The 23,066-nt window shown below is 37.5% G+C and overlaps 1 protein-coding gene across 1 annotated transcript; it reads right to left on the reverse strand.

Moving 5' to 3' along the window:
- Nucleotides 1-1,732: 1,732 nt before the first annotated feature.
- Nucleotides 1,733-9,566, reverse strand: LOC121370055. Its single transcript, XM_041495154.1, has 3 exons — nucleotides 9,482-9,566; nucleotides 4,598-4,758; nucleotides 1,733-2,968 (listed from the first exon to the last, which is right to left on the reverse strand). Exons 1-3 carry the CDS (start codon nucleotides 9,564-9,566, stop codon nucleotides 1,880-1,882), a joined length of 1,335 nt encoding a protein of 444 aa, XP_041351088.1. The 3' UTR covers nucleotides 1,733-1,879.
- Between the last annotated feature and the right edge of the window lie 13,500 nt (nucleotides 9,567-23,066).

Consider the following 23,066-nt stretch of genomic DNA (forward strand, 5'->3'; position numbering starts at 1 on the left):
AGATAACGTTATAAAAGGCGAAGTGTGATTGGTCAATATTTAAATTATTATTTACAGACGAAATGTTACCTGGACATTGGGGACTACGCAGTGTTGTTAGTTTTAAATCACTGGCAGGATTCTGCAAGTAAGGTTTTGATTGGTGGACATGAGCTCCAACTGGCTGTCTTTAGATCCACATGTAATAGTGGAGCTAATTTTAATTAGATTGTATAAAACCTGTCTGGGTTTGGGTTTGTTTTCATGCGAATGTAAAGAAAACAAGAATTGAACAGGAATTAAACGTAACATTAGCAAAACACTTAGGGTCCAAACAATTGAACAGGACTACAGAAGCCAGGGTTGTCACTATACACCTACCTCACGATACGATACGCATCACGATACATAGCCCACAATACGATACGTATCACGATACATAGCCCACGATACGATATGTATCACGATACCCGATTCACGGTGTTTTCACAGTAAAACAAGAAGTTGAAATTTAGGTGAAGTGATTTAAAAAATAAAAATAAACCTGATAAAAGTAAAACACTGATTAAACAGTTTTAAAGTGTGAAAATAGATTTCATAGACATGTTGACATAAGCAGGCACACATTCTCTGACCACTGTCGTTTTTTGTGAAGGAAATAAATTGTCAATAAGTACATACCAGCACAAATTGGTGTTCGTAAATGAATACAGAATTAATATAGGAATCGATGCATGGTCAAAATAGGAATCGATACACAAGCAAGAGTATCGTGTATCGTGTCGTGATACATTGATGCATCGGTGTATCGTCACACCCCTAATATAATAGAAGCGCATTGTATTCTAAACAGGAAAGTGTATTTTATATGCAGTTTTAGGTAGTATTAAGCCAAATAACTTCCGGCTGGGTCAAAGTTCGAGGTGCACCAAACTTTTGATAGAGAAGTGAACACCACAAGTCCTGTGATCGGTGATAAATGTGAGTGTGTTGGTTGTTGTTTAAAAAAAAAAAAAAAAAAAAAAGTCTCATCTTGGCAAAAAATGTATGCAATTTTATTTCATCTGGTACCACTGTGTCAAGTAGCCTTGTGCTTGGAACATGTATGGGGTACCTGTAAACAAAACTACTCGAATTTTATACGGAACTAGGGTAGTCATAGACGCTACCGTTATTTCAGAAATGAGCAGTTTGACCCCCATTTTTTTCTGATTCACTTTAAGGGTGAGGGGTAGTAGTATTTATATCCATGGCGTTTATGTCGATTGATACGCTGCAGGTAGGAGTCTTAGCCACATATGTTACTATTGTCGTCTATGGGATTTGATTTGGTAGTATACACCCTATAGAGCTTAAAACTCAGGATTGTATCTACAGTCAAAATTATACTGACAATTAAACACAACAAGCGTCATAACATACGAACAACTTTTATTATCCGTTAAGGGTTTGGTGGGTTTTTTTTTACAAATATACAAACATGTCATATATATACATATATATCAATCAAACTTTTCTAGAAGATATAGTCTCTCACCCCTCCCCCATCCCTCATATTTATGGTCAAGTAATTTTGTTTTTGTATAAGGTTGGGACGGGGTCATTTTAATGTCATTGGACTACATTTCATTACTGTAAACCTATAGTCCGTCCCATCCTCCTACAATTGTTTTTTTTTCTTTTTGTAAATAAGTTAAGTTTTGATTGACGTAAGAAGAAAAGTAAAAGTATTTTGGAAATAACAACAAAAAACCCAACTATTTTTGTGGCCAATTTAGAAAACAATCGGCTCAGAAATAAATAATCTGTAGTTATTTTCATAGCATGAAAAAAGGCCTTCCCCGTGGGACGGACTATAGATTCGCTTCTGATTTTAGATACCCTTTTTTGATTATTCGTGCTACAACTGAGTGTACGTGTTTGGGTGGAGTGTTTCTGGGCTGTGCCATGACGCCGTTGATGAGGGGTTGAAGTAAGGATTAGTGAGGGATGAAATGGCAAGGGGTTGGTACGTGTCATCACTGCTGGGAGGAGGTAGAACGTGCGGTTGTGGACGGTGCGGCTCCTGCTGACGTATCGCAGACAGCATAACCGGAGGGTCCGCTATGAAGGGGAACGGGAACATTCTGTTAAATCCCAGGGGTGCCGAGGGTACGCACGGGCCACCCGAAATGTCGACATAACTGTTTTCTGAAGTCCGTGCAGGAGACATCATTGAACACTGAAGGGGCAATGATGACTGAGGTAACGTTTGTTCTTTGGTATGTTTAGGGTCTAGACCACTTCTGTAACTGAGAAGATCTGCAAGAACAGGAATACTTTCGTACATAGACGGAGTTCCAGACTGCTGATGATGCACGTTGGAAGGTGGACAGTTCATGGCATTCTGTGGGTGAAGAAAGTCATTTGGAAGAACACTGACACTGCTCGGCATTGTTCCGCCGGGAAATGCTCCGAGATAGGAAGGCTGTGCCGCAAACATCATTTGTCCTGGTTTCAGAAAACCCGTTCTTGGATTGTGGAACGCTGAAGTGTTTTTGGAATGGTTAAACCGATTGCCCGCAGTGTTGAGAAAAGCGCTTGGCGTCACTTTGTTTGGAGGGTTCACCATATCGTAATGCTGAAACAGTGCACTGGTACCCAACTTGGCTGCGGCAGCGGCTGCTGATGCCGCGGCGTTAGCAGCAGCTTGGTTCGACCTACTAGGTCGTTTCTTTTTCTTCTTTTTATTTTTCAGAGGATCCTTTTCGAATTTCATCAACTCAGCGATCACGCTTTTCATGACGAGGGGAGGTAACACTTGTTCCGAATCGCTTTCATTTTTGTCGTCGTCTTTGTCTTTCGAGGTATCCATGGCTTCCTCGGGTTTCTCCGCGTCCTCGCTGCTCTTCTCGTCCACCTTCTCGTCGTCTGCTGCCCTGTCGTCCGGACCTTTCTCTTTGCCGCCAGTACCAACGACATCCTTCCTCCTTCTGTTCTGGAACCAGATCTGAAAGAGAATGGTCATAGTTAATTGATAGGTAGACAAGAGAGATCATTTATTAACGTCTCATCGTATATACATTACATACGATCATTTTATATTCATCATATACGATGGTTTTATATCCATCACATACGATCATTTTATATACACCACATACGATGGTTTTATATTCATCATATACGATGGTTTTATATTCATCGCATACGATGATTTATATATTTATATACATCACATACGATGGTCGTATATACATCAGATACGATCGTATATACATCTCATACGATGATAATTCTAAACTTACCCAAACTCATACATGTATATAATACACAATTAAAACAAATATAAACGTGCATACGGCATTCCTATTGGAATTAAGAGCGGACGTAGCCCCAGTGGTAAATCGCTCGCTTGATGCGCGTCGGTCTGGGATTGACACCCGTCGATGCGCCCATTGGGCTATTTCCCCAACCAGTGCACCACAACTGCTATATCAAAGGCCGTAGTATGTGCTATCCTGTATGTGGGATGGTGCATATAAAAGATTCCTTGCTGCTAATGTAAAAATAATACGGGTTTCCTCTAAGAATATATGTAAAAATTACCAAATGTTTTCTAATGGAATTATGAGAGATAAGTATATGGTTAAAATAATTTTGGAACAAAATCTGAAACCGCGTTGTGATATTTACCTGCTTGTTCTACTCATCCTGTTCATGTAATACCGAAATGAATTAATGAAATTAATTTCGGTGAACTTTTCTTTATCACTGAATAATGTTTGTACAAGACTTCTAAGCCCACAAGATGTCAGTTTGAAAAAAAAACCATAATGTTTTATATGTTCAAATAATGTTTCATTTAAGGCCAGTATTTTTTAATTTTTAGGTTTACGAACAAGAACTTTTGTGCACAAAGGTAGGAGGAAGGGAAAAAAAAACAAAAAAACAGTTTGGAGTGTATCAGTAGGGGTGATTTTTTTCTCTCACCGTTACCTTACGAAATGCGCCACAATAGACTAGAATGGTAACTGTTTTTTTCTTTAGAGCTATTTGTGGAAGTCGGCGGAAAAAATAAATAAAATAAAAGTGAATTTGTTTTTTTTATTTGAGCAAAATTTACGTCGGTGGGTTCGTAAACCGAATAATAAAAAAATACTGGCCTAATGTAAAACTACTGGTTTATATCAATCATATAAGGAGTTAATTCAGTTTTTGAGATACCCAATTTCGCACAGTATATCAAACAAGCAGTTTATGTGGTTATCTCAATTTCTCCTGTTTAGTCTGCTTTGGATAATATTTTTATCAGGGCATAAGCCCTGATCAAAATCCTAGGGGGGGGGGGGGGGGCACTACTTTTTATAAACAAATGAAACACTATACAAATTAAACCCTGAGATGTGTATGCTATTTTCTGGAGTAAAAAAAAAAAGGTGAGATTTTCAGGGGGAAACTGCCCCCCCCCCCCTTTCTGCACCCCCAGAATGTATGGCCCCGTTATTTTCAAGGCTCTTATTTTTATATTCTATTTTACCGTCAGGATTTGTTAACTGTACTATCCCCTTCTCTTGATGTTGCATTCAATGGTGAGTTAATATAAAATTTCATATAATAGTGTATAGTGAATACTTACTTTGACTTGTTCCCTGGTGATGCCCACCCGTTTGGCAATCAGCTGTTTCTGTGTGCTGTTTGGATAACGTACTCTGCCATATATTCCGTTCAACAGCTCCAGTTGAAATCGCGTGTAGCTCAGACGTTCCCGGGGCGGGGGAGGAGTGAAAGGTCGGTACTCTGTAAATAACACAACATATTAGATTGCAAATGTCTCACTGTTAACTAGCGTACTGATTATATACAGGGATGATGTTGATCAATGTTCTGAGATAGGATAAAACCATTAAGGAACACCAGAGCACCGGCGGTGGTACTGGTGGCGTAGTAGTTAAAAGCATCGGTCTTAAGGCCGAGAGGTAATGGGTTCGCACCTCGATACCGACTCCTAACCAGAGCGAGCTTGAACGGCTCAGTGACGAGGTGTAAGACCATTACACCGACGTCTCTCTCACTAACCATTAACCTTTCTCCTGGACAGAAAGGAAGGAAGGAAATGTTTTATTTAACGACGCACTCAACGCATTTTATTTACGGTTATATGGCGTCAGACATATAGTTAAGGATCACACAGATACTGAGAGAGGAAACCCGCTGCCGCCGCTTCATGGGCTACTCTTTTTGATTAGCAGCAAGGGGTCTTTTATATGCACCATCCCATAGACAGGATAGTACATACCACGGCCTTTGTTACACCAGTTGTGGAGCACTGGCTGGAACGAGAAATAGCACAATGGGTCCACCAACGGGGATCGACCCTAGATCGACCGCGCATCAACCGAACTCTTTACTACTGGGCTACGTCCCGCTCCTTCTCCTGGACAGACAAACCAGATAGATGATAAGCGTGCCCAGAATAACAGGCTTGAACCGTAATGGGATATAATAAATTGAACTTAAATGAAATGAGAACCAGGACTTTTTAGTATGAAAATGTATATATTCTAACCATACTTTTGAAGTTTAGGGTAGGGTCAGAAATAAACTGGAACTGACACCGGAAGGTATACATATTTGGTTATTTTAGATAGGTGCATTTTGGGTCATTTAAAGCAACTCTGGTTAACACTATCATGTAAGTAGTAATATATTTTGCTATTAATATTTTATATTTGTTTTTTGCTGTTCTTTCGTGTTTGTTTTTTCTCTTCTTTTTTTTTCTTTTTTTTGTGGGGTTTTTTTTGGGGGGGATCATGTGTTTTTGTTTTTTTTTTCGTTTAGTCATGCAAAATAGTAGCCTAATTTGAAATATCTTTGCATATTGTGCCACCACTACGTGTGAGACAGCGCGACATTAATTTAGCTACATGATACTATTTAACAAACTAATTTGTACAGTATCCTATTTTCCACGGCTGGTTTCTCAGATATTTTTTTTTCTTTTCTTTTCTTTTTTTCTTTTCATGGACGAAAAATTATATTTACTGCGAAGACATCCAGGACGTTTGAACTTTAGGTCCATATTTTTCCAACACTAATTCGCGCTATAAAAGTGTAATAAAACGCCGATGTACACATCGTTTTCTGCCTACAACTTCCCACTGAATAACCCGTTTAATTTATTTGTTTTTAAGTGACCCGGGATCGTGTCACCATTATACCAACACCCTACTGTTTAGTGAGTCTGCAATTCACCCACCCTCCTCGTCTTACCAGGCAAACCATGTCTGCCTATATAGCCTGTAAGAATTTTACACACTCGACGGTCAACCCATCCTTAATGCAGTGGCGGATCCATAAAATCCATTTAGGGGGGGCCCCAACGACATTTCCTAAGGGATTCCTCGGATTCTCCAACGTAAAAAATTATAGAAAGAAACCTAAATTTAGGAGGGGCGGGCCCCTAAGCAACCCCCCCCCACACACACACACACACACATACACACCCTTAGATCCGCCACTGCTTAATGTATAGATCTCAAGACTATTCATGCGATGTTATCACGCATATTGTAATTAATCGACAAAACCCCGCGTTTCGCAACATTATAGTATCTTACACTGTATTGACAGAAGTACAAAAACCCCGAAAATGACTTTAATTCCATCTCGGTTATTAGCTGTCAGAACACAGGCACCGCTGTTGATGGTGTAGAATGGTCGGGGAAATGGGCGGGAAGACGGTCCCTGGGGACTACTTTTTGTCGCGCCTATTTGTTAATTACCTAACTGATGACAAGGGTGATAGCCGAGTTAATAACAGAGGAGGTGGGGCCTCGGGCAGGGTTTGAAATGATCCGTTAGATTGCAGTGGTCAGTTTAAGTTCTTTTGTAAACAAAAAAAATACGAGCAAAATGAAAGAAAGTAGAACAATTTGTTAAATATTGCGCAAACTAAAACTTATACACATTTGTCTATATGCTAATTATATCGAAAATGGAAATAACTAACACATTATTTTTAGTTTTACATGTTTAGCCACATTATGACATGCACTGGTATTTTCTCACTTATTTCTAATTGAATATACTCAATTTTGTATTTCCTCTTCTTTGTAATTTGGACGACAGATAGACTTGAAATATAATATGGAAGTACAACAAGAAATACGAAATAGTATATGCAAATAATGATACCGATTGAAATATTATCTCTAATTTATATTTTTGTTTTATTGAAAAACATTTTTTGGTAGTTATCATTGCCAATTAAAAAAAATTATGCATTATATCTTTCTTGTCGCGTTATAAACACTAAAGGAAATAACAGACCATTCTTAGCTGAGCAGATTGTTTATTAACTTTCTTAACAATACTTATATATTAATTATATTTTAATTATACATGTATATGTTTGGAGGGTGCAAGTGTGAGCAGCAGCGGTGATATTGTCTGTTCACGTATTAAAATACAGGTGGTACGTATAACATTGATAACAACTCGATATGGAATATCTACTATAGCTAACCGGGTGAATATGTGACACTGATACACATACAAATCAATTATCGTCGCTCAGAGCTGATTGGATAAGCGGATATATGTGATAACATTGTACTTAATATCTAGATATCAGTATTATGTAATATACACGTTGGATACTGTTTTATTGCTTTATACACCAAACTGGCAATATACGTGATACAAACTGACACGTGACACGCGTGTTTATTGCCCGGTGTACTCCGATATATTGACCAACACGTCAGAGCGTTCCTCAAGATTTACTGTGTATGTAGTAATTCTTTAACTGGATGTTATCGCAATAAATAACTCCGTGTATCATCCCAAGGGGAGCAGGTAAACAATTCACCCAAACCAATTGTCCATGCTTAGAAGATAGATTAACTATCTTTAAGCGTGGATATATAGGATTAAAATTATGGATGCTAAAATTGATTTTTTGGATATTGGTCGGTACCTGGTATTTGTAAGTTAGTTGTTCGATTAATATGAGTATAGTGTATATTTTGTTGACATGTCGACTTAGTAAAGAACTGGGGCTTAATTCACAAAGCTTTCTTAGGTTCGCTTAAACAATCACAAAGTTGAGAGAGTTTAGTGAATTAGGCCCCCAGTACTTACTACTAGTATCAACATGTATTAACATACACATATAAATGAATGGAAAATGTGTTTAATACACGTCATCACTCATCTGATGAATGGAATATTTTAATATCCTTAAATATATTATTCATGTATATAACTATTTTATATATAAATATTTATTATTACTCTTATGATTATTACTTTTGAACTGCATTTGTGATTACACATGTGATAACTATACCCCACCCCCTCCCCCAGTGAGAAAAGTGATAATGTATTCAGACACTATGGGTGGGCGCCTGGACACGGCGCCAGTGAACCTCCCCCGGTGCACCCTGGTCGCGTTGCTAGGCTCTGATACCGCCCGTAATGACCAGTCCACCCTGTACACACTCCGGCCATCTAGATAAGCCGTCCATTAGGCGATATCCCACCGCCGTGCCCATGGTATGCCGGACGATTGTATTGTTTGAGTGGGGAATATGTCACTAGGTGGTTACTCCGTGTGGTCAACTGTTTAACACACCACACCAGAGCACTGCATCATCCCATTAACAACTACCATCGAAAACCACGTGGAATAATAATTAGCATCACAGCTATATGGGTATTAATACTGTTTATTACGTTATCGTAGTGGTAGTACAATGATTATAATAGCACCCTTGTGTTAAAAAACAAACATAAATTTTACCATCCCCTTAACAACTATCATTAAAAATTACGTCATAATAATTAGCACCACAGCTATACAGTTTATCACATTATTATCTTAGTGATATCAACAATAGCATCGGCATGCTAAAAAAAAAAAAAAATCCCATTTACAAGCCCGTGGGTGTTCTAACATATAAAAACATTTGCTTGTATAACCCGCCTCACTATAGCATGTGCTCCCCCTCCTCAACACCCCCATCACATATTTTACGGGACTGATTTACAAGTGCTTATTTTTAATGAATGTTTTCATTACGTAAATCGTAACTGAAAATTAATTTACATACAGATGCATTTATACATTTTGATAATTCAATTATTTAAGCTTGTTCAGTAGCATTTTAAGTTTGTGATTTACGGTAAGTTTCTTTTTAACAAAAACCAGTTGATATTAATTGTAATATTTGATTTAGTTAACGACGCACTCAACACATTTTACGGTTATATGGCGTCCGACATATGGTTAAGAACCACACAAATACTGAGGGAGGAAACCGCTGTCGTCACTTCATGGTCTACTCTTTTTCGATTAGCAGCAAGTGATCTTTTATATGCACCATCCCACAGACAGGATAGTACATACCACGGCCTTTGATGTACCAGTCGTGGTGCACTGGCTGGAGCGAGAATAATTGTAATAATGTTTTATTTATGAAGTAACATACAAGTTTCCTTAGTAATACATACATATTACTTTTCAGTCTTGGACACACCTCTCTGCCAAACTCCGAGGTTGTATCCACCACAGGCGTGTTTGAACAGTTCCTTGATGGGTACATGTTATTATTAAAAATTATTACACACCACTGTTTGGTGGTATCTGACTGCGCTCATATGGGTTGTATCATACTATTCAAAACATTAGGACATCATATTTTTATATGTCTTACATAGGTATTACAGGCATAATATTTTATGTGAATTGATTTTTAGCTTCTTTTTTCGACCATCCTTCGGAATGAATGAATGTTTAACGACACCTCAGCACAAAAATACACATCGGCTATTGGGTGTCAGAAAAGGTAATTATATGGAAATATTATTCCATCTATCGGATTAAAAAAATACATTAAAATATGTAAGCAATAATAATAATAATAATAATAATAATAATAAAACAAAGAACAAACAAAAACAAACAAAAACACATCTAAAGTTTGTTTGTTTAACGACACCACTAGAGCACATTGATTTATTAATCATCGGTTATTGGATGTCAAATATTTTGTATGTTTGACATATAAAGAGATGTGATTTTTCAGCTTTTTATCTGATTTCAGCTTTTTTTGCATGAAATAATGTTCACAAAATAGACTGGATCTGATCGGAAATGATAAAAAATGTTACCTTTATTTAGATATTGTATATATATTTCAGCTTTTAAAAGATATTTTCAGCTTTTATTTTAAAATAGGTACCCGCTACATTTTTCCACTAGTAGCAAGGGATATTTTAGACTATGTCTCCCCCCCCCCACCCCCAACATCTGACTTAATGTGTAATTTAACAATAAAATTTGGTTTGTTTAACGATACCACTAGAGCACATTGATTCATTAATCATAGGCTATTGGATGTCAAACATTTGGTAATTGTGACATATATAAACATTTTCTAATGCAGCAAGGGATCTTTTATATGCACTTTTCCACAGACAGGATAGCACATACCACCGCCTTTGATATACCAGTCGTGGTGCACTGGCTGGAACGAGAAATAGCCCAATGGGCCCACCGACGGGGATCGATCCCAAACCGACCGCGCAGCGAGCGCTTTACCACTGAGCTACGTTCCGCCCCAATTTAACAATTTAATAAATATTTTTATACTGCCAAATAACTAGAGTGAGAGTCCCCCTTTAATTTGTCCACTTACCATCATCATCCTCGTCGTCTGACTGCTCCACCACGTTGAAACCCGACACTGGCGGACTGCCCCAGTGTACCAGGATGTTGTTCTTGTCGCCCCGTCCCACACTGCCCGGGGGCAGGGCGTGGAAAACGGAGCTACCGGGAGATGACACGTTAGAACTGTTGGAGTCGGAATCGAAGTTTGGTAATCCTGAACAGAAGAAGATATCAATGCTTTAATAATAAAAATAACAGTAAAATTTACGAATAATGTACAAATATATTGAAATGATAGCAATAACTACTACTACTACTACTACTACTACTACTACTACTACTACTACTACTACTACTACTACTACTACTGCTACTACTACTACTACTACTACTACTACTACTAGTAGTAGTAGTAGTAGTAGTAATAGTAGTAGTAGTAGTAGTACCACCGCTGATATAATATAATGTAATATAATATAATATTGATATAATATTGATATAAATAAATAAATAAAATAAAATAATTAATAAATAAATGCAATATTGAAGATAATCAAGTCAAATTATAGATCTAACATTTAAACTATTCATTGGAAACTCACATGAAACAAATATTATTTGAGCGATCATATTTTAATGTTTAGTTTTGTGGGCAAAACTTTGTCATCTACATATTATATAACATGTAACAGCCAGTATTCGTGTGTTAAAACTTAACAGTTTTTGTCATAAATGTGTGTTAGCACAGGTGATTAGCCACAGGTAAGTTGTGTGTACATTATTACGTGAGCCATCCCTTGATGTTGGTTATTGATGTTTACACTAGGATGTGATAAGGTACGTGCATTGTGGAAAATAATCGGATTTTCTTTCACAAACTATAGATTAGTTCAGAACTACCCCGGAATTTCCCCATTCCAAACGTGGGTTATGTCCAGTTTGTGGATGCGAAACAACGACGTTGATAACAGTGTAAGTGTGGCTGGTGGAACGCTGATGTGTGTTATTAAAATCACTAGAAACATTCTGTAGTCTCCTTCTGTGAAGTGTGGTCGCTGTTATGGTGCAAATGGTGCCAAATGATACAATAAACGCACAGGTGGATGAATGGATGGATGGACGGATGAATAAATGGATGGTGGATAAATGGATGAACATAATGGATGGATGGATGGATGGACGGAAAAATAAATTGATGGTGGATAATTGGATGAACATAATGGATGGATGGATGAATGAATGAATGAATGGAGGGAGGGATGGAGGGAGGGTCGGACGGAAGGAAAGATAGATTTTTGTATGTGCGTGTTGACTGATAGGGTTGGTGGTTAGAAAGATGAATGGATCAATGTTGGACGAATACCTAACCAAAAACTTCAATATTTTTTGTCTTATCAAAGTCTATATCAGGGTTTTTTCAGGTGAGCACCTTCTTCTGGCAGAGGAAATATGGGTGGATTGTTCTCTCTGACCTAATAGGTCTAGTACTATTATATCGTTAATTTCAATTTTAATAATGGATAGGGGATAATGGGCAGTCGGTACTCTTTAGTAAAAAAGAAGTCAGTAAAGTAAACTTGAGTAGAAGTCGGTACCGGGATGTGAAACCAGTACCTACCAGCCTTAAGACCTATAACTGAATCACTACACCATCGAGCCCAGCATTGTTTCAGACTCCACGTGATTTTTTTAAAATCTGAAAAGCTGATTTGTCAATAAAGGTATTAATTAAAGATGCACCCAATGCTCTAGACAATACCGATGCTCCACGACTGTTATATATATATATATAAAGGATCTATCGTATTTGTTCGTCAGCATCTCTGCTAATCGGTAAGAGTTGATTGTGTTATGTTATCAGGGTTTTTTTCCAAACTAACGTATATGTTACGTTACGTCCCAGGTTAACGTATATCAAAGGCCGTGGTATGTGCTGTCCAGTCTGTGGCAAAGCGCACATAAACGATATCCTGCTGCTAATGGTGCTAGAATCGTATTGGGGAAGATGTTACTTTATTATCAATTATGGGAATTGCAATGTGCAAGTATTTGTAAGGATCAGCTCGTCTTCCTTTTTTCCTATCTTAAACCGTCTATGATCACTGCACCGCGCCACTGCTCAGGCGATTTTTAAAAAGAAGAAACCTCCACTTTTAAATCTAGATTTAAGTATGTTTTGTCATGGCCATGGGATGTAGTCTCACCACTGGTACATAAAATAACGTGGTATGTACTGTCCTGCGTATGTGGACGTCTATATATACAGCCTATCTGATACTTCTGGTAGGACCTCCCACTCTGAGATCGGCCACTGGCCATACCAGAGACCGGACCCTTCAATGAATATGGGCATGTAAAATATGTTTGACCTGTCCATCTGGTAGGGGTAATCGGATCGAGTAGCCGACTTCCTCGCTTTTTCTTTCTTGACCAAGTGGTCATATAACAATGTATTTTCCTCTCCTCGTTTTGTCATATTCTTTTGAGATACGTGACGTGTATTGTGCTCTACTATTTGCTGTATCTTCTGTCACCATCTTGTATATTATAATATCAACCCTGACATTTAAGAAATGGTCACAGAAAAAAACATATGCCGTGAAAAAAAACAGTATCCACGGTATTTCCCACGGCAGTTTTACGCTTAATGTGTACAGTATTACAAAAATAAATAACTATTTAAGAAAAGTGAAATAAAAACTGAAAGTTCCACGGCAAAAGAAATATCGCGGCAATCTACATGGCATTGTGGTTAATTGTCAGGGTTGTAATTGTATTGCTTGTATTTATGTACCGCAAGGTAAGTGGTTAAACTTGAACTGAATTGGCAATAAACTCATTAGAGCTTGTATATTACTTTGGTAAATAGGAATTGAAACTGTCAAATTTTACATGTACGAAATTAATTTTACTACCGCTAGTGCGGGTCTACTGCTACTATCAATAATAGTGCTAGCAAAAAAATATGTTTTGCTTTAATATTATTATTAGTATTGTTGTTATTGCTGCTGTTGTTGTTATTCTTGTTGGGGTTTTTTATCATTGTTATTATAATTGGTGGTGGCGATGTAGGTGTTGTTATTAAATATTGCTATTACTGTTATTATTACATTATTTTATTATTATATAACAATTATTATCAGGGCCGTAGCTAGGATTTTCTGTTTGGGGGGACAACTGAGAAGTTAATAGTCTAAAACTCCTTAAACAGTTAAGAAGAGAATTTTCTTTAAGTTTCTATAATGCTTTCCGGATTTTTTGCCCCCCCCCCCTCCCCCGCTAGCTACAGCCCTGATTATCTTATGGATATAAAATATATTTATGATTGGCATAACGTTATGTTCATCTAAGTGTACGCATTCTTCTTTACACTAGCACCAGAAACCCATGGACACTGATAAAATGTTTAACAACCCAGAGGATTATGTAGGTGTTAAGACCTAGCTAACTGTGGCTTACCTTGTTGGTTGAAAGATCCTCTCAGATTATCCACTTGAATCATGATATACGCTGTCTCTGTTTAATGTCGTCCTACTTGCCACCAATTGGTAAACTTCCGACTCGTAAATTGCACTTTGCAAATCTCGATAAAATGGTCATGGAGTCATAATCTTCGTCCCCGTTGATATTCCCATTGAGTCTACCCGCTGTCAGAACTGCAGTATAAATCCTCTTGAAGGGATAAAATATTACACCACTGCGCTGTTTTACTATTATACGTGCCCAACCCGTTTCCTTGGGCCAAAACAATTGCTGTTTCTCTATCTGGACATCATCGCTGCTGTTTTATAGGTAATGTAAGTAATCATTTAAACAGGATGGGAATAATATTCCTCGTCTGTAGGTGATGACAGGTCGGTGCAGATCTTCTTTAGACAGCTGTGTCATGTATCTGGCTTGTTCTGCAATTTTCCTCAAAATGGCTAAACAAACTACCTGGTAGCAGGTCCCCCTGTCACCTACCACGTAACAGCACCTCGTATCTCGCGAGTTCCACTCTATCTCGCCATCCGTTTTGCAAACTCAATTTCTCGCGTTAGATGTGTTATCTTTTCTCCATAGTTACCCAGACTTGATAGATAAATCTTATGACGGGATTGGATCGAAATTTCAGGCGCAAACTTTTAACTACGCGATTATGTTTGCAAAGACCTCCTATCCAAACCGCACCAATTGGTGATTGTATATGGCTTAGGTAAATGCGTTAACGGGCTATTTTCCCCTTCAGGCTGTCAGCGGAGCCCATTGTTTCCTTTGTAACAGGTAATCCGGGACGGTCAGCCTCAATACCTTTTAGAACCAGTTAAGTCATTAACGGAGCAGAGTTTTCCCCCCTATATTCATTGTTGCATAAAGCCCTATTTTGTTTTTGTCTTCCCACTTTCATTGTTCCAATACTTATAGGGTTCGTTATTCCATTCAAAAACTTGCCAGAAGCACGATGAAAAATGATTGGATAATTCTGAGTTGAAACATTGTATATTTTTTTGGGCGTAAAAATAATGCGAGAATTTTGATTTAATTGAAATTAGTTATATAAACACGGGTATGTTTTCAAGGCGTGTTTAAATCGCATACTAATAGGGCATTTAGGAAACGGCACCTATAAACAATTATCATTAATTGTTTATTATACTTTTCTTGTTTATTTGGGTTATTTAGTAGTTTGTGTATAATATATTTCTTTTTATACAGATATTTTTATGACCTTTTGACATATAATTTTCGTAATAATAATATATGTATTTTAGTTTTTGATAATATTAAATTAAGTTAGCATGTGTATATTCAATTGATTATATATGCATTAAAAATTATGCACATTGTGATTTTTTTTTTACTCTTGTTACTATTACTATTTATTTCACTTCTATAAAGCATTACTCAACAGTTTGGAAATGTACTGACAAATCTTACACTTTTCATTATTTTTGTTTATTTGTTTGAAATTAGTCATGGGTTTCCACAATAGTGAAAGCTATTTTTGCTTCAATAAATCGAATTAATGACTGCGTGCGACAATGACGTGGGAAAAAAAGGAACTGTAATTACGTATACAGGTGACATAATTGGCTCTTTCACACCTGCCCATGTCTTTGTTTTGACCAGGAGTACTGCTGGGAGCAGTCGGGTCGTTTTTAACAAGATACGAAACAGCCCTGTCCTTCTATTATCAGTTTATTTGTCGTGGTTCAAAGAGTGGTCTTCTGCTTCTAATTGCAACCTAACCGACCTGGCTGCACAGAACCTGGAAATGAGTACAGTTTGCAGGTAATTACTTGTCCCCCCAGGTCTGTCAACACTAGTTGTAACTTAGTCTGAATGGTACTTTCATCTTCGGGTCTTGGACAAAACTCTCTAGGCAAGTCGGACGTTATGCCCACGACGGGCGTGCTTGAATAATTCTCCCTTTGAAGCAAAACAATAATTTTCCAAGCCCACAATCCTTTTGTTCTTGCCTGTTTTTGTTTGTTTGTTATTTTTATTTAATTTTTTCTTGACTTCATTTACAGTTACAAACTATGAGAAGCAACAATACTCAAGAAAATCGAATATTGAAGGTTTGCATTTATACAAACGAAAATTTACCTACGTAACTATACCTTTTTCTTAAAACTAAATTTCAATACATACTCCATATATTTGCAATAGAAAAAAAAAACCAAATCTTTATATTAGTATATTCAAGTAGGGCCTATACAAGCCCGTAGGAAAGATATTTAGAGTCGGGGGGGGGGTGGGGGGGGGGGGGGGGGCACAATCTTTACTGGGGTTCACAGCATCAATAGTGAGTGAGGAGTCAAAGCATATGTTTACCTTTATTTATATAGAGTAAGACAAAAGAAAAACGTGGGCTGGGGGCGCCCTTGGCTACAATGGGTCTGCTATAAACAATAATTATAAATTACAAATTATTTCATGAAATACATTTCAAAGTATAGCGTGCTATAAAATGGTCGCACATCAAAGGCATTGTGAACAATGTCAGTCAGCTAATATATGCTGGTTAGACAGTAGCTGTTAAATGTCCCGCTCGCGCAGTTGGACCGAAACCCGCGGTGCGTTTTGGTAGGTACACGGTGACAGTGGAAAACTGACGAACCTACCTAATAATGTTTATAGCCCGTCTAGCCGACATCAATCCATCCTTTTCCGTATTTGATTACATTCCATCTTTATGAAGTGAAATGTTCTGCGTATTTATTTTATACTGCCACGAAATGCAAAATCGACACCCCGTGGTTTTGTATTGTGAAGTCTGAAAACTCAATTTCACAGGTAAAAATACTACCTGTCGCTAATGTAAAATAAGTAGTTTATTCTATTACTTGCTTACTCCAGGATGTTTATTCAAACAACCGTCTACAAGACTACAATGTAGTTAGGGTCTTCCGTTTTTTAAATCTCTATTTGATCTGACAAAAACATGTAGTTATAAAAACTTTATGAAGTAACTACACATATTCCTAATGGGTTTTGTCATTTAGGATATTCAAGACGGCGTGACTTCGTATGCAACAGTGATGTTGTGATGGTGTATGGCGTCCGGGCGCTAAAACATTCACACTAACTTTCTAACTTATAACCTTACATTGAAACTCTATTTACCATGGGACTGTTTATCGCCATACTGTCTCATTACATGGTTTCTCAAAGGAAATGAAACGCATTTTTTAAGGGTGTTTTTTTTTTTTTAGTATAATGTAGATCATATTGATGAACTGTGTGTAGTCCATGTATATATTTTCCAAAATTTTAATCAAAGAATCAGCGACCAGTGAATGATACTTAAATTTAATATCAAAGTTAGTTTACAATTCTTTCTTGATACACACATACCCATGCACGCATGTACGCACACACAAACATTTCCAAGTTTATAATAAACCGATATCTGGATGGGCACACCTAGTAATGCACACTCACTCACCTAGTCCCAAGTACACTCATTTAGCCCAGCCAAACAAGATCCACACACATCAGGGGTCGAAATATTGCCATCCAGACCTTCTTTTTTACCGGTCAACATTATCACGGGCCGGTAGACTTTTTTGGGCCTCTCGTCCCGTCGGACCGGCAATTATTTTATTTTTATATTCACATAGTTTGAGTAAAATCGGTCCGGCAGGTTTTGATTCGGCCCAACTGTTGTAGTTTGCCGGACCGAATATCCGACAGGAATGTCGGCTAATTTCGATCCCTGTACATACACATAAATGTTGCTGGATTTGAAGACACCTAGTCCCTGATAGTCCCTATAAGCAAAATAAATAATCAAAGCTTTGAAAAGGGAACGGGCGTTTATGTAGGTAGGGAGTTCACACACACACACACACACACACACACACACACACACACACACACACACACACCTGCAAAAGCACATTTTCTTCTTTTTCTCAGTATATTTTCCGAGGTACATGACTTGACATCCCCCCCCCCCCCACACACACCAAAAAATTAATTAAAATAAAATAAATAATAATTAATAAATAAAATAACAAAAACTTCGCTCGTCACAGGTTAGAACCTCTTGCTAAAATTCCTTCACAAGCTTTTAAACAACGGTTATTTGGTGTTAAAATACGTACGTTAAAGTTACACGGTCCTCTTAAAACAAATCCACGGTAGATCTACTTCTAACTGAAACTTATACAGTTTAATGCTTAGAATATTAATGTATGTACATTTAGTGTGTTCTTGGTTGCCCTCGGAGGCTCATCGCGGTATCTTGTGTGACTGGTGCACCTCAGAATTTGATGATATTTGGTTTTGGGATATATATATATATATATATATATATATATATATATATATATATATATATATATAATATGTATAACTAAAGAAATGCATCCATTTGAAACATCAGGATGTGTGACAATTCAGACCGCTTCAGCAAATCAAGAACAAACATTCAGTCGTCTTCAGACAAGATTTAAAGGGACATACCCTAGTTTTTAAATGCTAAGGCATATTTTTTTACTATTAGAGCCCGTTTTTGATAACTGAAGTCATACTTTACTTAGATTGTATTGTTTAGATTATCCATTTCCGTACATTCGAAGTGTTTCTGGTCATCCTGGTGTTTTAATATCACAAAATGCATTTCTCATATTTTTTAAATCGCACGTGCGTCTGAGAAGTAACAGTTATGGAGTCTAGTTTTGGTCTGTTTTTAGAGGCTATTTCACCATATCAAATTCATAGACTCATGTTTCAATCAATTGTAATTTTATCCAAATGTGTTTCAGGTTTGTAGACTAACTAAACTTAGTGTTAATTTTCACGGGTTGAAACTAGGGTATGTCCTTTTAAGAAACAAATTTCACATGAGTAGATGTGAAAAAACCCCACCTTACTGACAACTAACCTTTAGACACAAATAGCATATGATTACGGTAGTAAGAGGAGCAAGTGCCATTGATTGTGGCATTTGATCCAAACAGTGAGAGGAGCGAGTGCTGCTAATATTACCGACTAGCAGAAAGGTATCTTTTATATATACTTGCACATATACCATATATCAAATACCCCACGGCGGGTATTGATCCTACGACCCAGCGCTCTACGTACGAGCTGCGTCCCGCCCCACATCTTTGAATATCAACAGGGTCTGGTGCGGGATCTAGCTCAGTCAGTAGAGTGCTCGCTTGAGGTGCTTTCCCTTTTAGGATCGAACCACCTCAGTGGACCAATTGTCTGATTGGAATATTTTTACGTTCCAATCTAGTGTCCCACAACTAGCATGCCAAAGACCGCGGTATGTGCTGTCCAGTTTGTGGGGAAATGCATATAAAAGACCCCTTGCTGATAACGGGAAAATGTAGCCGATTTTCTGTAAGAAAATGTGTCAAAACTATCAAATAGCTGATGATTCATAAATTAATGTGCTCTAGTGGTGTCGTTAAATAAAACAAACTTTTAAGTTTTTAACAGGGCCTAAACGTCTAGCAATCAGTCGTCCCGTTTCAACCAGTGTTTGAATGGGTGTTTTTTGTACATAAAAGGCCTGGTATGTAGTGTCCAGCTACGAGAAGGTGCATATAAAATATCCCATGCTGCTTTATTGGTAGGAACTTGGCATATGTGGCTTCAGCAGGTTTTCTCTCTCTTTCTTGAACAAAATAACAATGTTAAACACCAAATGGCCATTGTTTAAAATATCACTTTTATTTCGGGGTTGTTGTTTTTTGTGTGTCCGATATTGTGTGTTTTAAACAAAGGTCACTTTAAATTTAATAAATAAATAAATAAATAAATCATCCATCTTTATAACGTGACATGTATGAGCAGAAGATCGTTGTTTAACATTTTAATAATTGCCAATGATAATGTAGTATACTATATATAATTTCGATTGTTCTAAACACTAATCATATAAATTATATAACAAAACAGGTAGGCATATTAATAAACCTTCAGTATCAAAACGATTTATACAATTTATCAAGGGATCAAGCACTTGCAGTGGTACTTGAACCTGTGTGTGAACTTAATCGATTCGTTTGTATTCGATTTAATGACAAATGACGAATGTAAGTATTTCATAATTAATTTAATCCGTTTCTGACACCATACAACGGTTACGAATCCGTGCCCGGGGCTACACCGCCACCAGACGTCAGACCCCGACTTACATTTGTCCACACAGTCTCTACAGAAGATCTGATTATTTGATTAAGCTTCTGTCCGTGTTTTGCGCTCAAATCGGATGTTAAATCCGTGACGAGTCTCTTGAGTTTTCATGTATATCAGACAGGATTTAGGGAAGTAAATATACGACGGCGGCTTTAGGGAGTTGAACAGGACTGGTCACTGGATTTGGCGTCAAAACTTAATTCATTATACTTATTTCCGTACTTATATCTAATTAAGGTTCAAGCACGCTGTCCTGGGCACACAACTCAGCTATCTGGGCTTTCTGTCCAGGACAGGTGGGTAATGGTTAGTTGTTAGTGGTTAATGACAGAGAAGCCCGTGTAGTGGTCTTACACCTACCTACCCATTGAGTTGTTAAACTAGCTCTGGATGGGTGCCGGTACTGGGGTGCGAACCCACTACCTATCGTCAAAAGTATACGCTCCGCTAATAATAATATATTGTGTCTTTGATTCTACTACTGTCAGTGTACACTGACTGTGCGGCACATTTTGGTGGAGTGTGATCATCTCAAGCCGACAAGAAATGATATATTTGGCAACAGAAATGTTTTGGAATCGTTTAAATTCCATCCAATGTTAATTGTAAAGTTTTTAAAACACTTTGACTTCTATACAAAATTTTAAGATATACTTAACTTGATTTTATATATTGTATTATACTCCCCCCCCCCCCCCCCCCCACAGCTCCTTACACTGTGGTTTTACATGAGTCTATATAAATATGTTCATATACTTACCATTTGTGACACCCAATAGCCGATATATATTTTTGTGCTGGGGTGTCGTTAAACAAACATTCAATCAATCAATCAATTGATTCTACTAATATTATATAGTAATTTTGAAATTTAAAAAATATGCTTTGGTGATATATTATTATTATTATTACATTTCGTTTTTTGTTTTTTAACAATTAGGCCTTCTGCACATATTTGGGCTGGCGTAGGAATATATTTTTCTCGCATACATGGCAGGTCTTTCTGATATGTTTTAATACAAATAAAGTTTTGAAAACATTTATTGTGTAACTGCGCGCCAATTTATGTCATAGCTACGTGTTTGTAAAACATAATTTGCGTTTATCGTTTATATATTATAAGCTTGTATTGTATAGGATTTGTCAAAATGTGTCCCCATTTTTCTCTAATTAACCAAATGCTCTACATCTATTCCCGAGCGGGATACAGCTCAGTCGATAGATCGGTTGCTTGACGTGCGATGGGTCGGTTTCTTTCCTGTTCATACCAAGGCCTCACAACTGATATATCAAAGGAAAGTCGCTGTATGTGTATATATTAAAATTTCTTGATGCTTTATTGGTGAAAATAGCCTAAGTGGCTGCAACGGATCCCCCCACTTCTCTCTCTCTCTCTCTTGACAAAGTGTCCAAATAACCCATATTTTGGACACAAAGTAGTCGAACTTTAAAATGTGTTGAGGCGTCATCAAACTAATGTTACTTTCTGTTCCTTTCAAAACTTAAAATTTTAATAGTTACGTACTACATATAGCTGACTTCAATGATTTAACAGACATCTATGTGCTGAGCACACAGTATTTCTTGAACAAGACGTATGGGTAGGTGTTGTGTGGAGTTCAGTATCTGCCTGCTGTATTAGACTTCTCCATCGAATTGTTATTGGAATGGGCGGCTGACTGACTACAAGTGCCCCGTTATTCTGAAGTTGTTGATTTTTAAGAGATTTGTTTGGTGACTTGTATTGTTGAGATGATTTAGTGTCTCGGGCGGGAAGTGGGTTTGGCGGCCTGCCCAGACGGTGACGGGTGCGCATGCCCCGGGCACCCTTAGACGAGCAACCGCCAAAAGACTCGATGCACTGGACTTTCATGATGATTTGATTTGTAGTTCCTAGCATATGAGCGGTGAAACAAATGGACTAAATACGAATAAAACTATACTATTCAATAATTCATGCTTACAAATACAGCTCATATGAATATGCGAAGACCACTGACGCACTGTGAAAACTAGATGTTCTAAAGCATCAATTTTCTGCATTCTACAAGTAAAATTAATCATGACAACTGCAGGCATCTAATTTTTTTTAATCGCTTTGAACGAGAGGGGTGCTCTCTCTCTCTCTCTCTCTCTCTCTCTCTCTCTCTCTCTCTCTCTCTCTCTCTCTCTCTCTCTCTCTCTCTCTCTCTCTCTCTCTCTCTCTCTCTCTCTCTCTCTAAAGGTACATTTACAAAATATCAAATAGTATATGCCATTTAGGATAAATAGTAACGTGATTGGAGGAAACTTGTAACCAATCCAAGAGAATGCAACTCTGCTTTTACACAAATTGTATTCAAAGAAGAAGAAGAAAAAGCACAAGCAGAAGAAGACGACAAGATTATTACAATATTTTTTTTATGGTTCAGATGCATGCCAAAGTTGGCGTTGTTCTCGAAACATCAAGTAATGTCACCATATATTATACGCATAAACCTTCTTTTTATATTTCGCCTTTATAAATTATTTTAGCAATTCAAGTATCATATCTTCCTTCGTCAGTTTTTCTATAAAGGTTTTTCTAAGACTAGACAAATTACTTCCCCCACCCACACATACCCGGATTAAATTATACTCGTTTCCGCATATCTGGCGCTGGTGACACCATGTCTGTGTGCCCGATACAAGAAGAGTATTTAGCGTGGACACGTTATAGATAAGACGGAGATTAGACAAAGAATTGTCTTGCTGCTAAGGGCTGGGTCTTCAGTGGTGAACATTGGCTGTATATGGCAGAATAACGATGATT

The sequence above is a fragment of the Gigantopelta aegis genome, chromosome 4 (assembly GCF_016097555.1).
Source record: "Gigantopelta aegis isolate Gae_Host chromosome 4, Gae_host_genome, whole genome shotgun sequence".
Lineage (NCBI taxonomy): Eukaryota > Metazoa > Mollusca > Gastropoda > Neomphalida > Peltospiridae > Gigantopelta > Gigantopelta aegis.

Coding starts and splice junctions, on each gene's coding strand:
- LOC121370055 (XM_041495154.1), bottom strand. CDS start 9,566: ATGTACCCATCAAGGAACTGTTCAAACACGCCTGTGGTGGATACAACC. Junction 4,759..9,481: donor GGTGTGTCCAAGACTGAAAA/GTAATATGTATG, acceptor TGTTATTTACAG/AGTACCGACCTTTCACTCCT. Junction 2,969..4,597: donor TCACCAGGGAACAAGTCAAA/GTAAGTATTCAC, acceptor ATTCTCTTTCAG/ATCTGGTTCCAGAACAGAAG.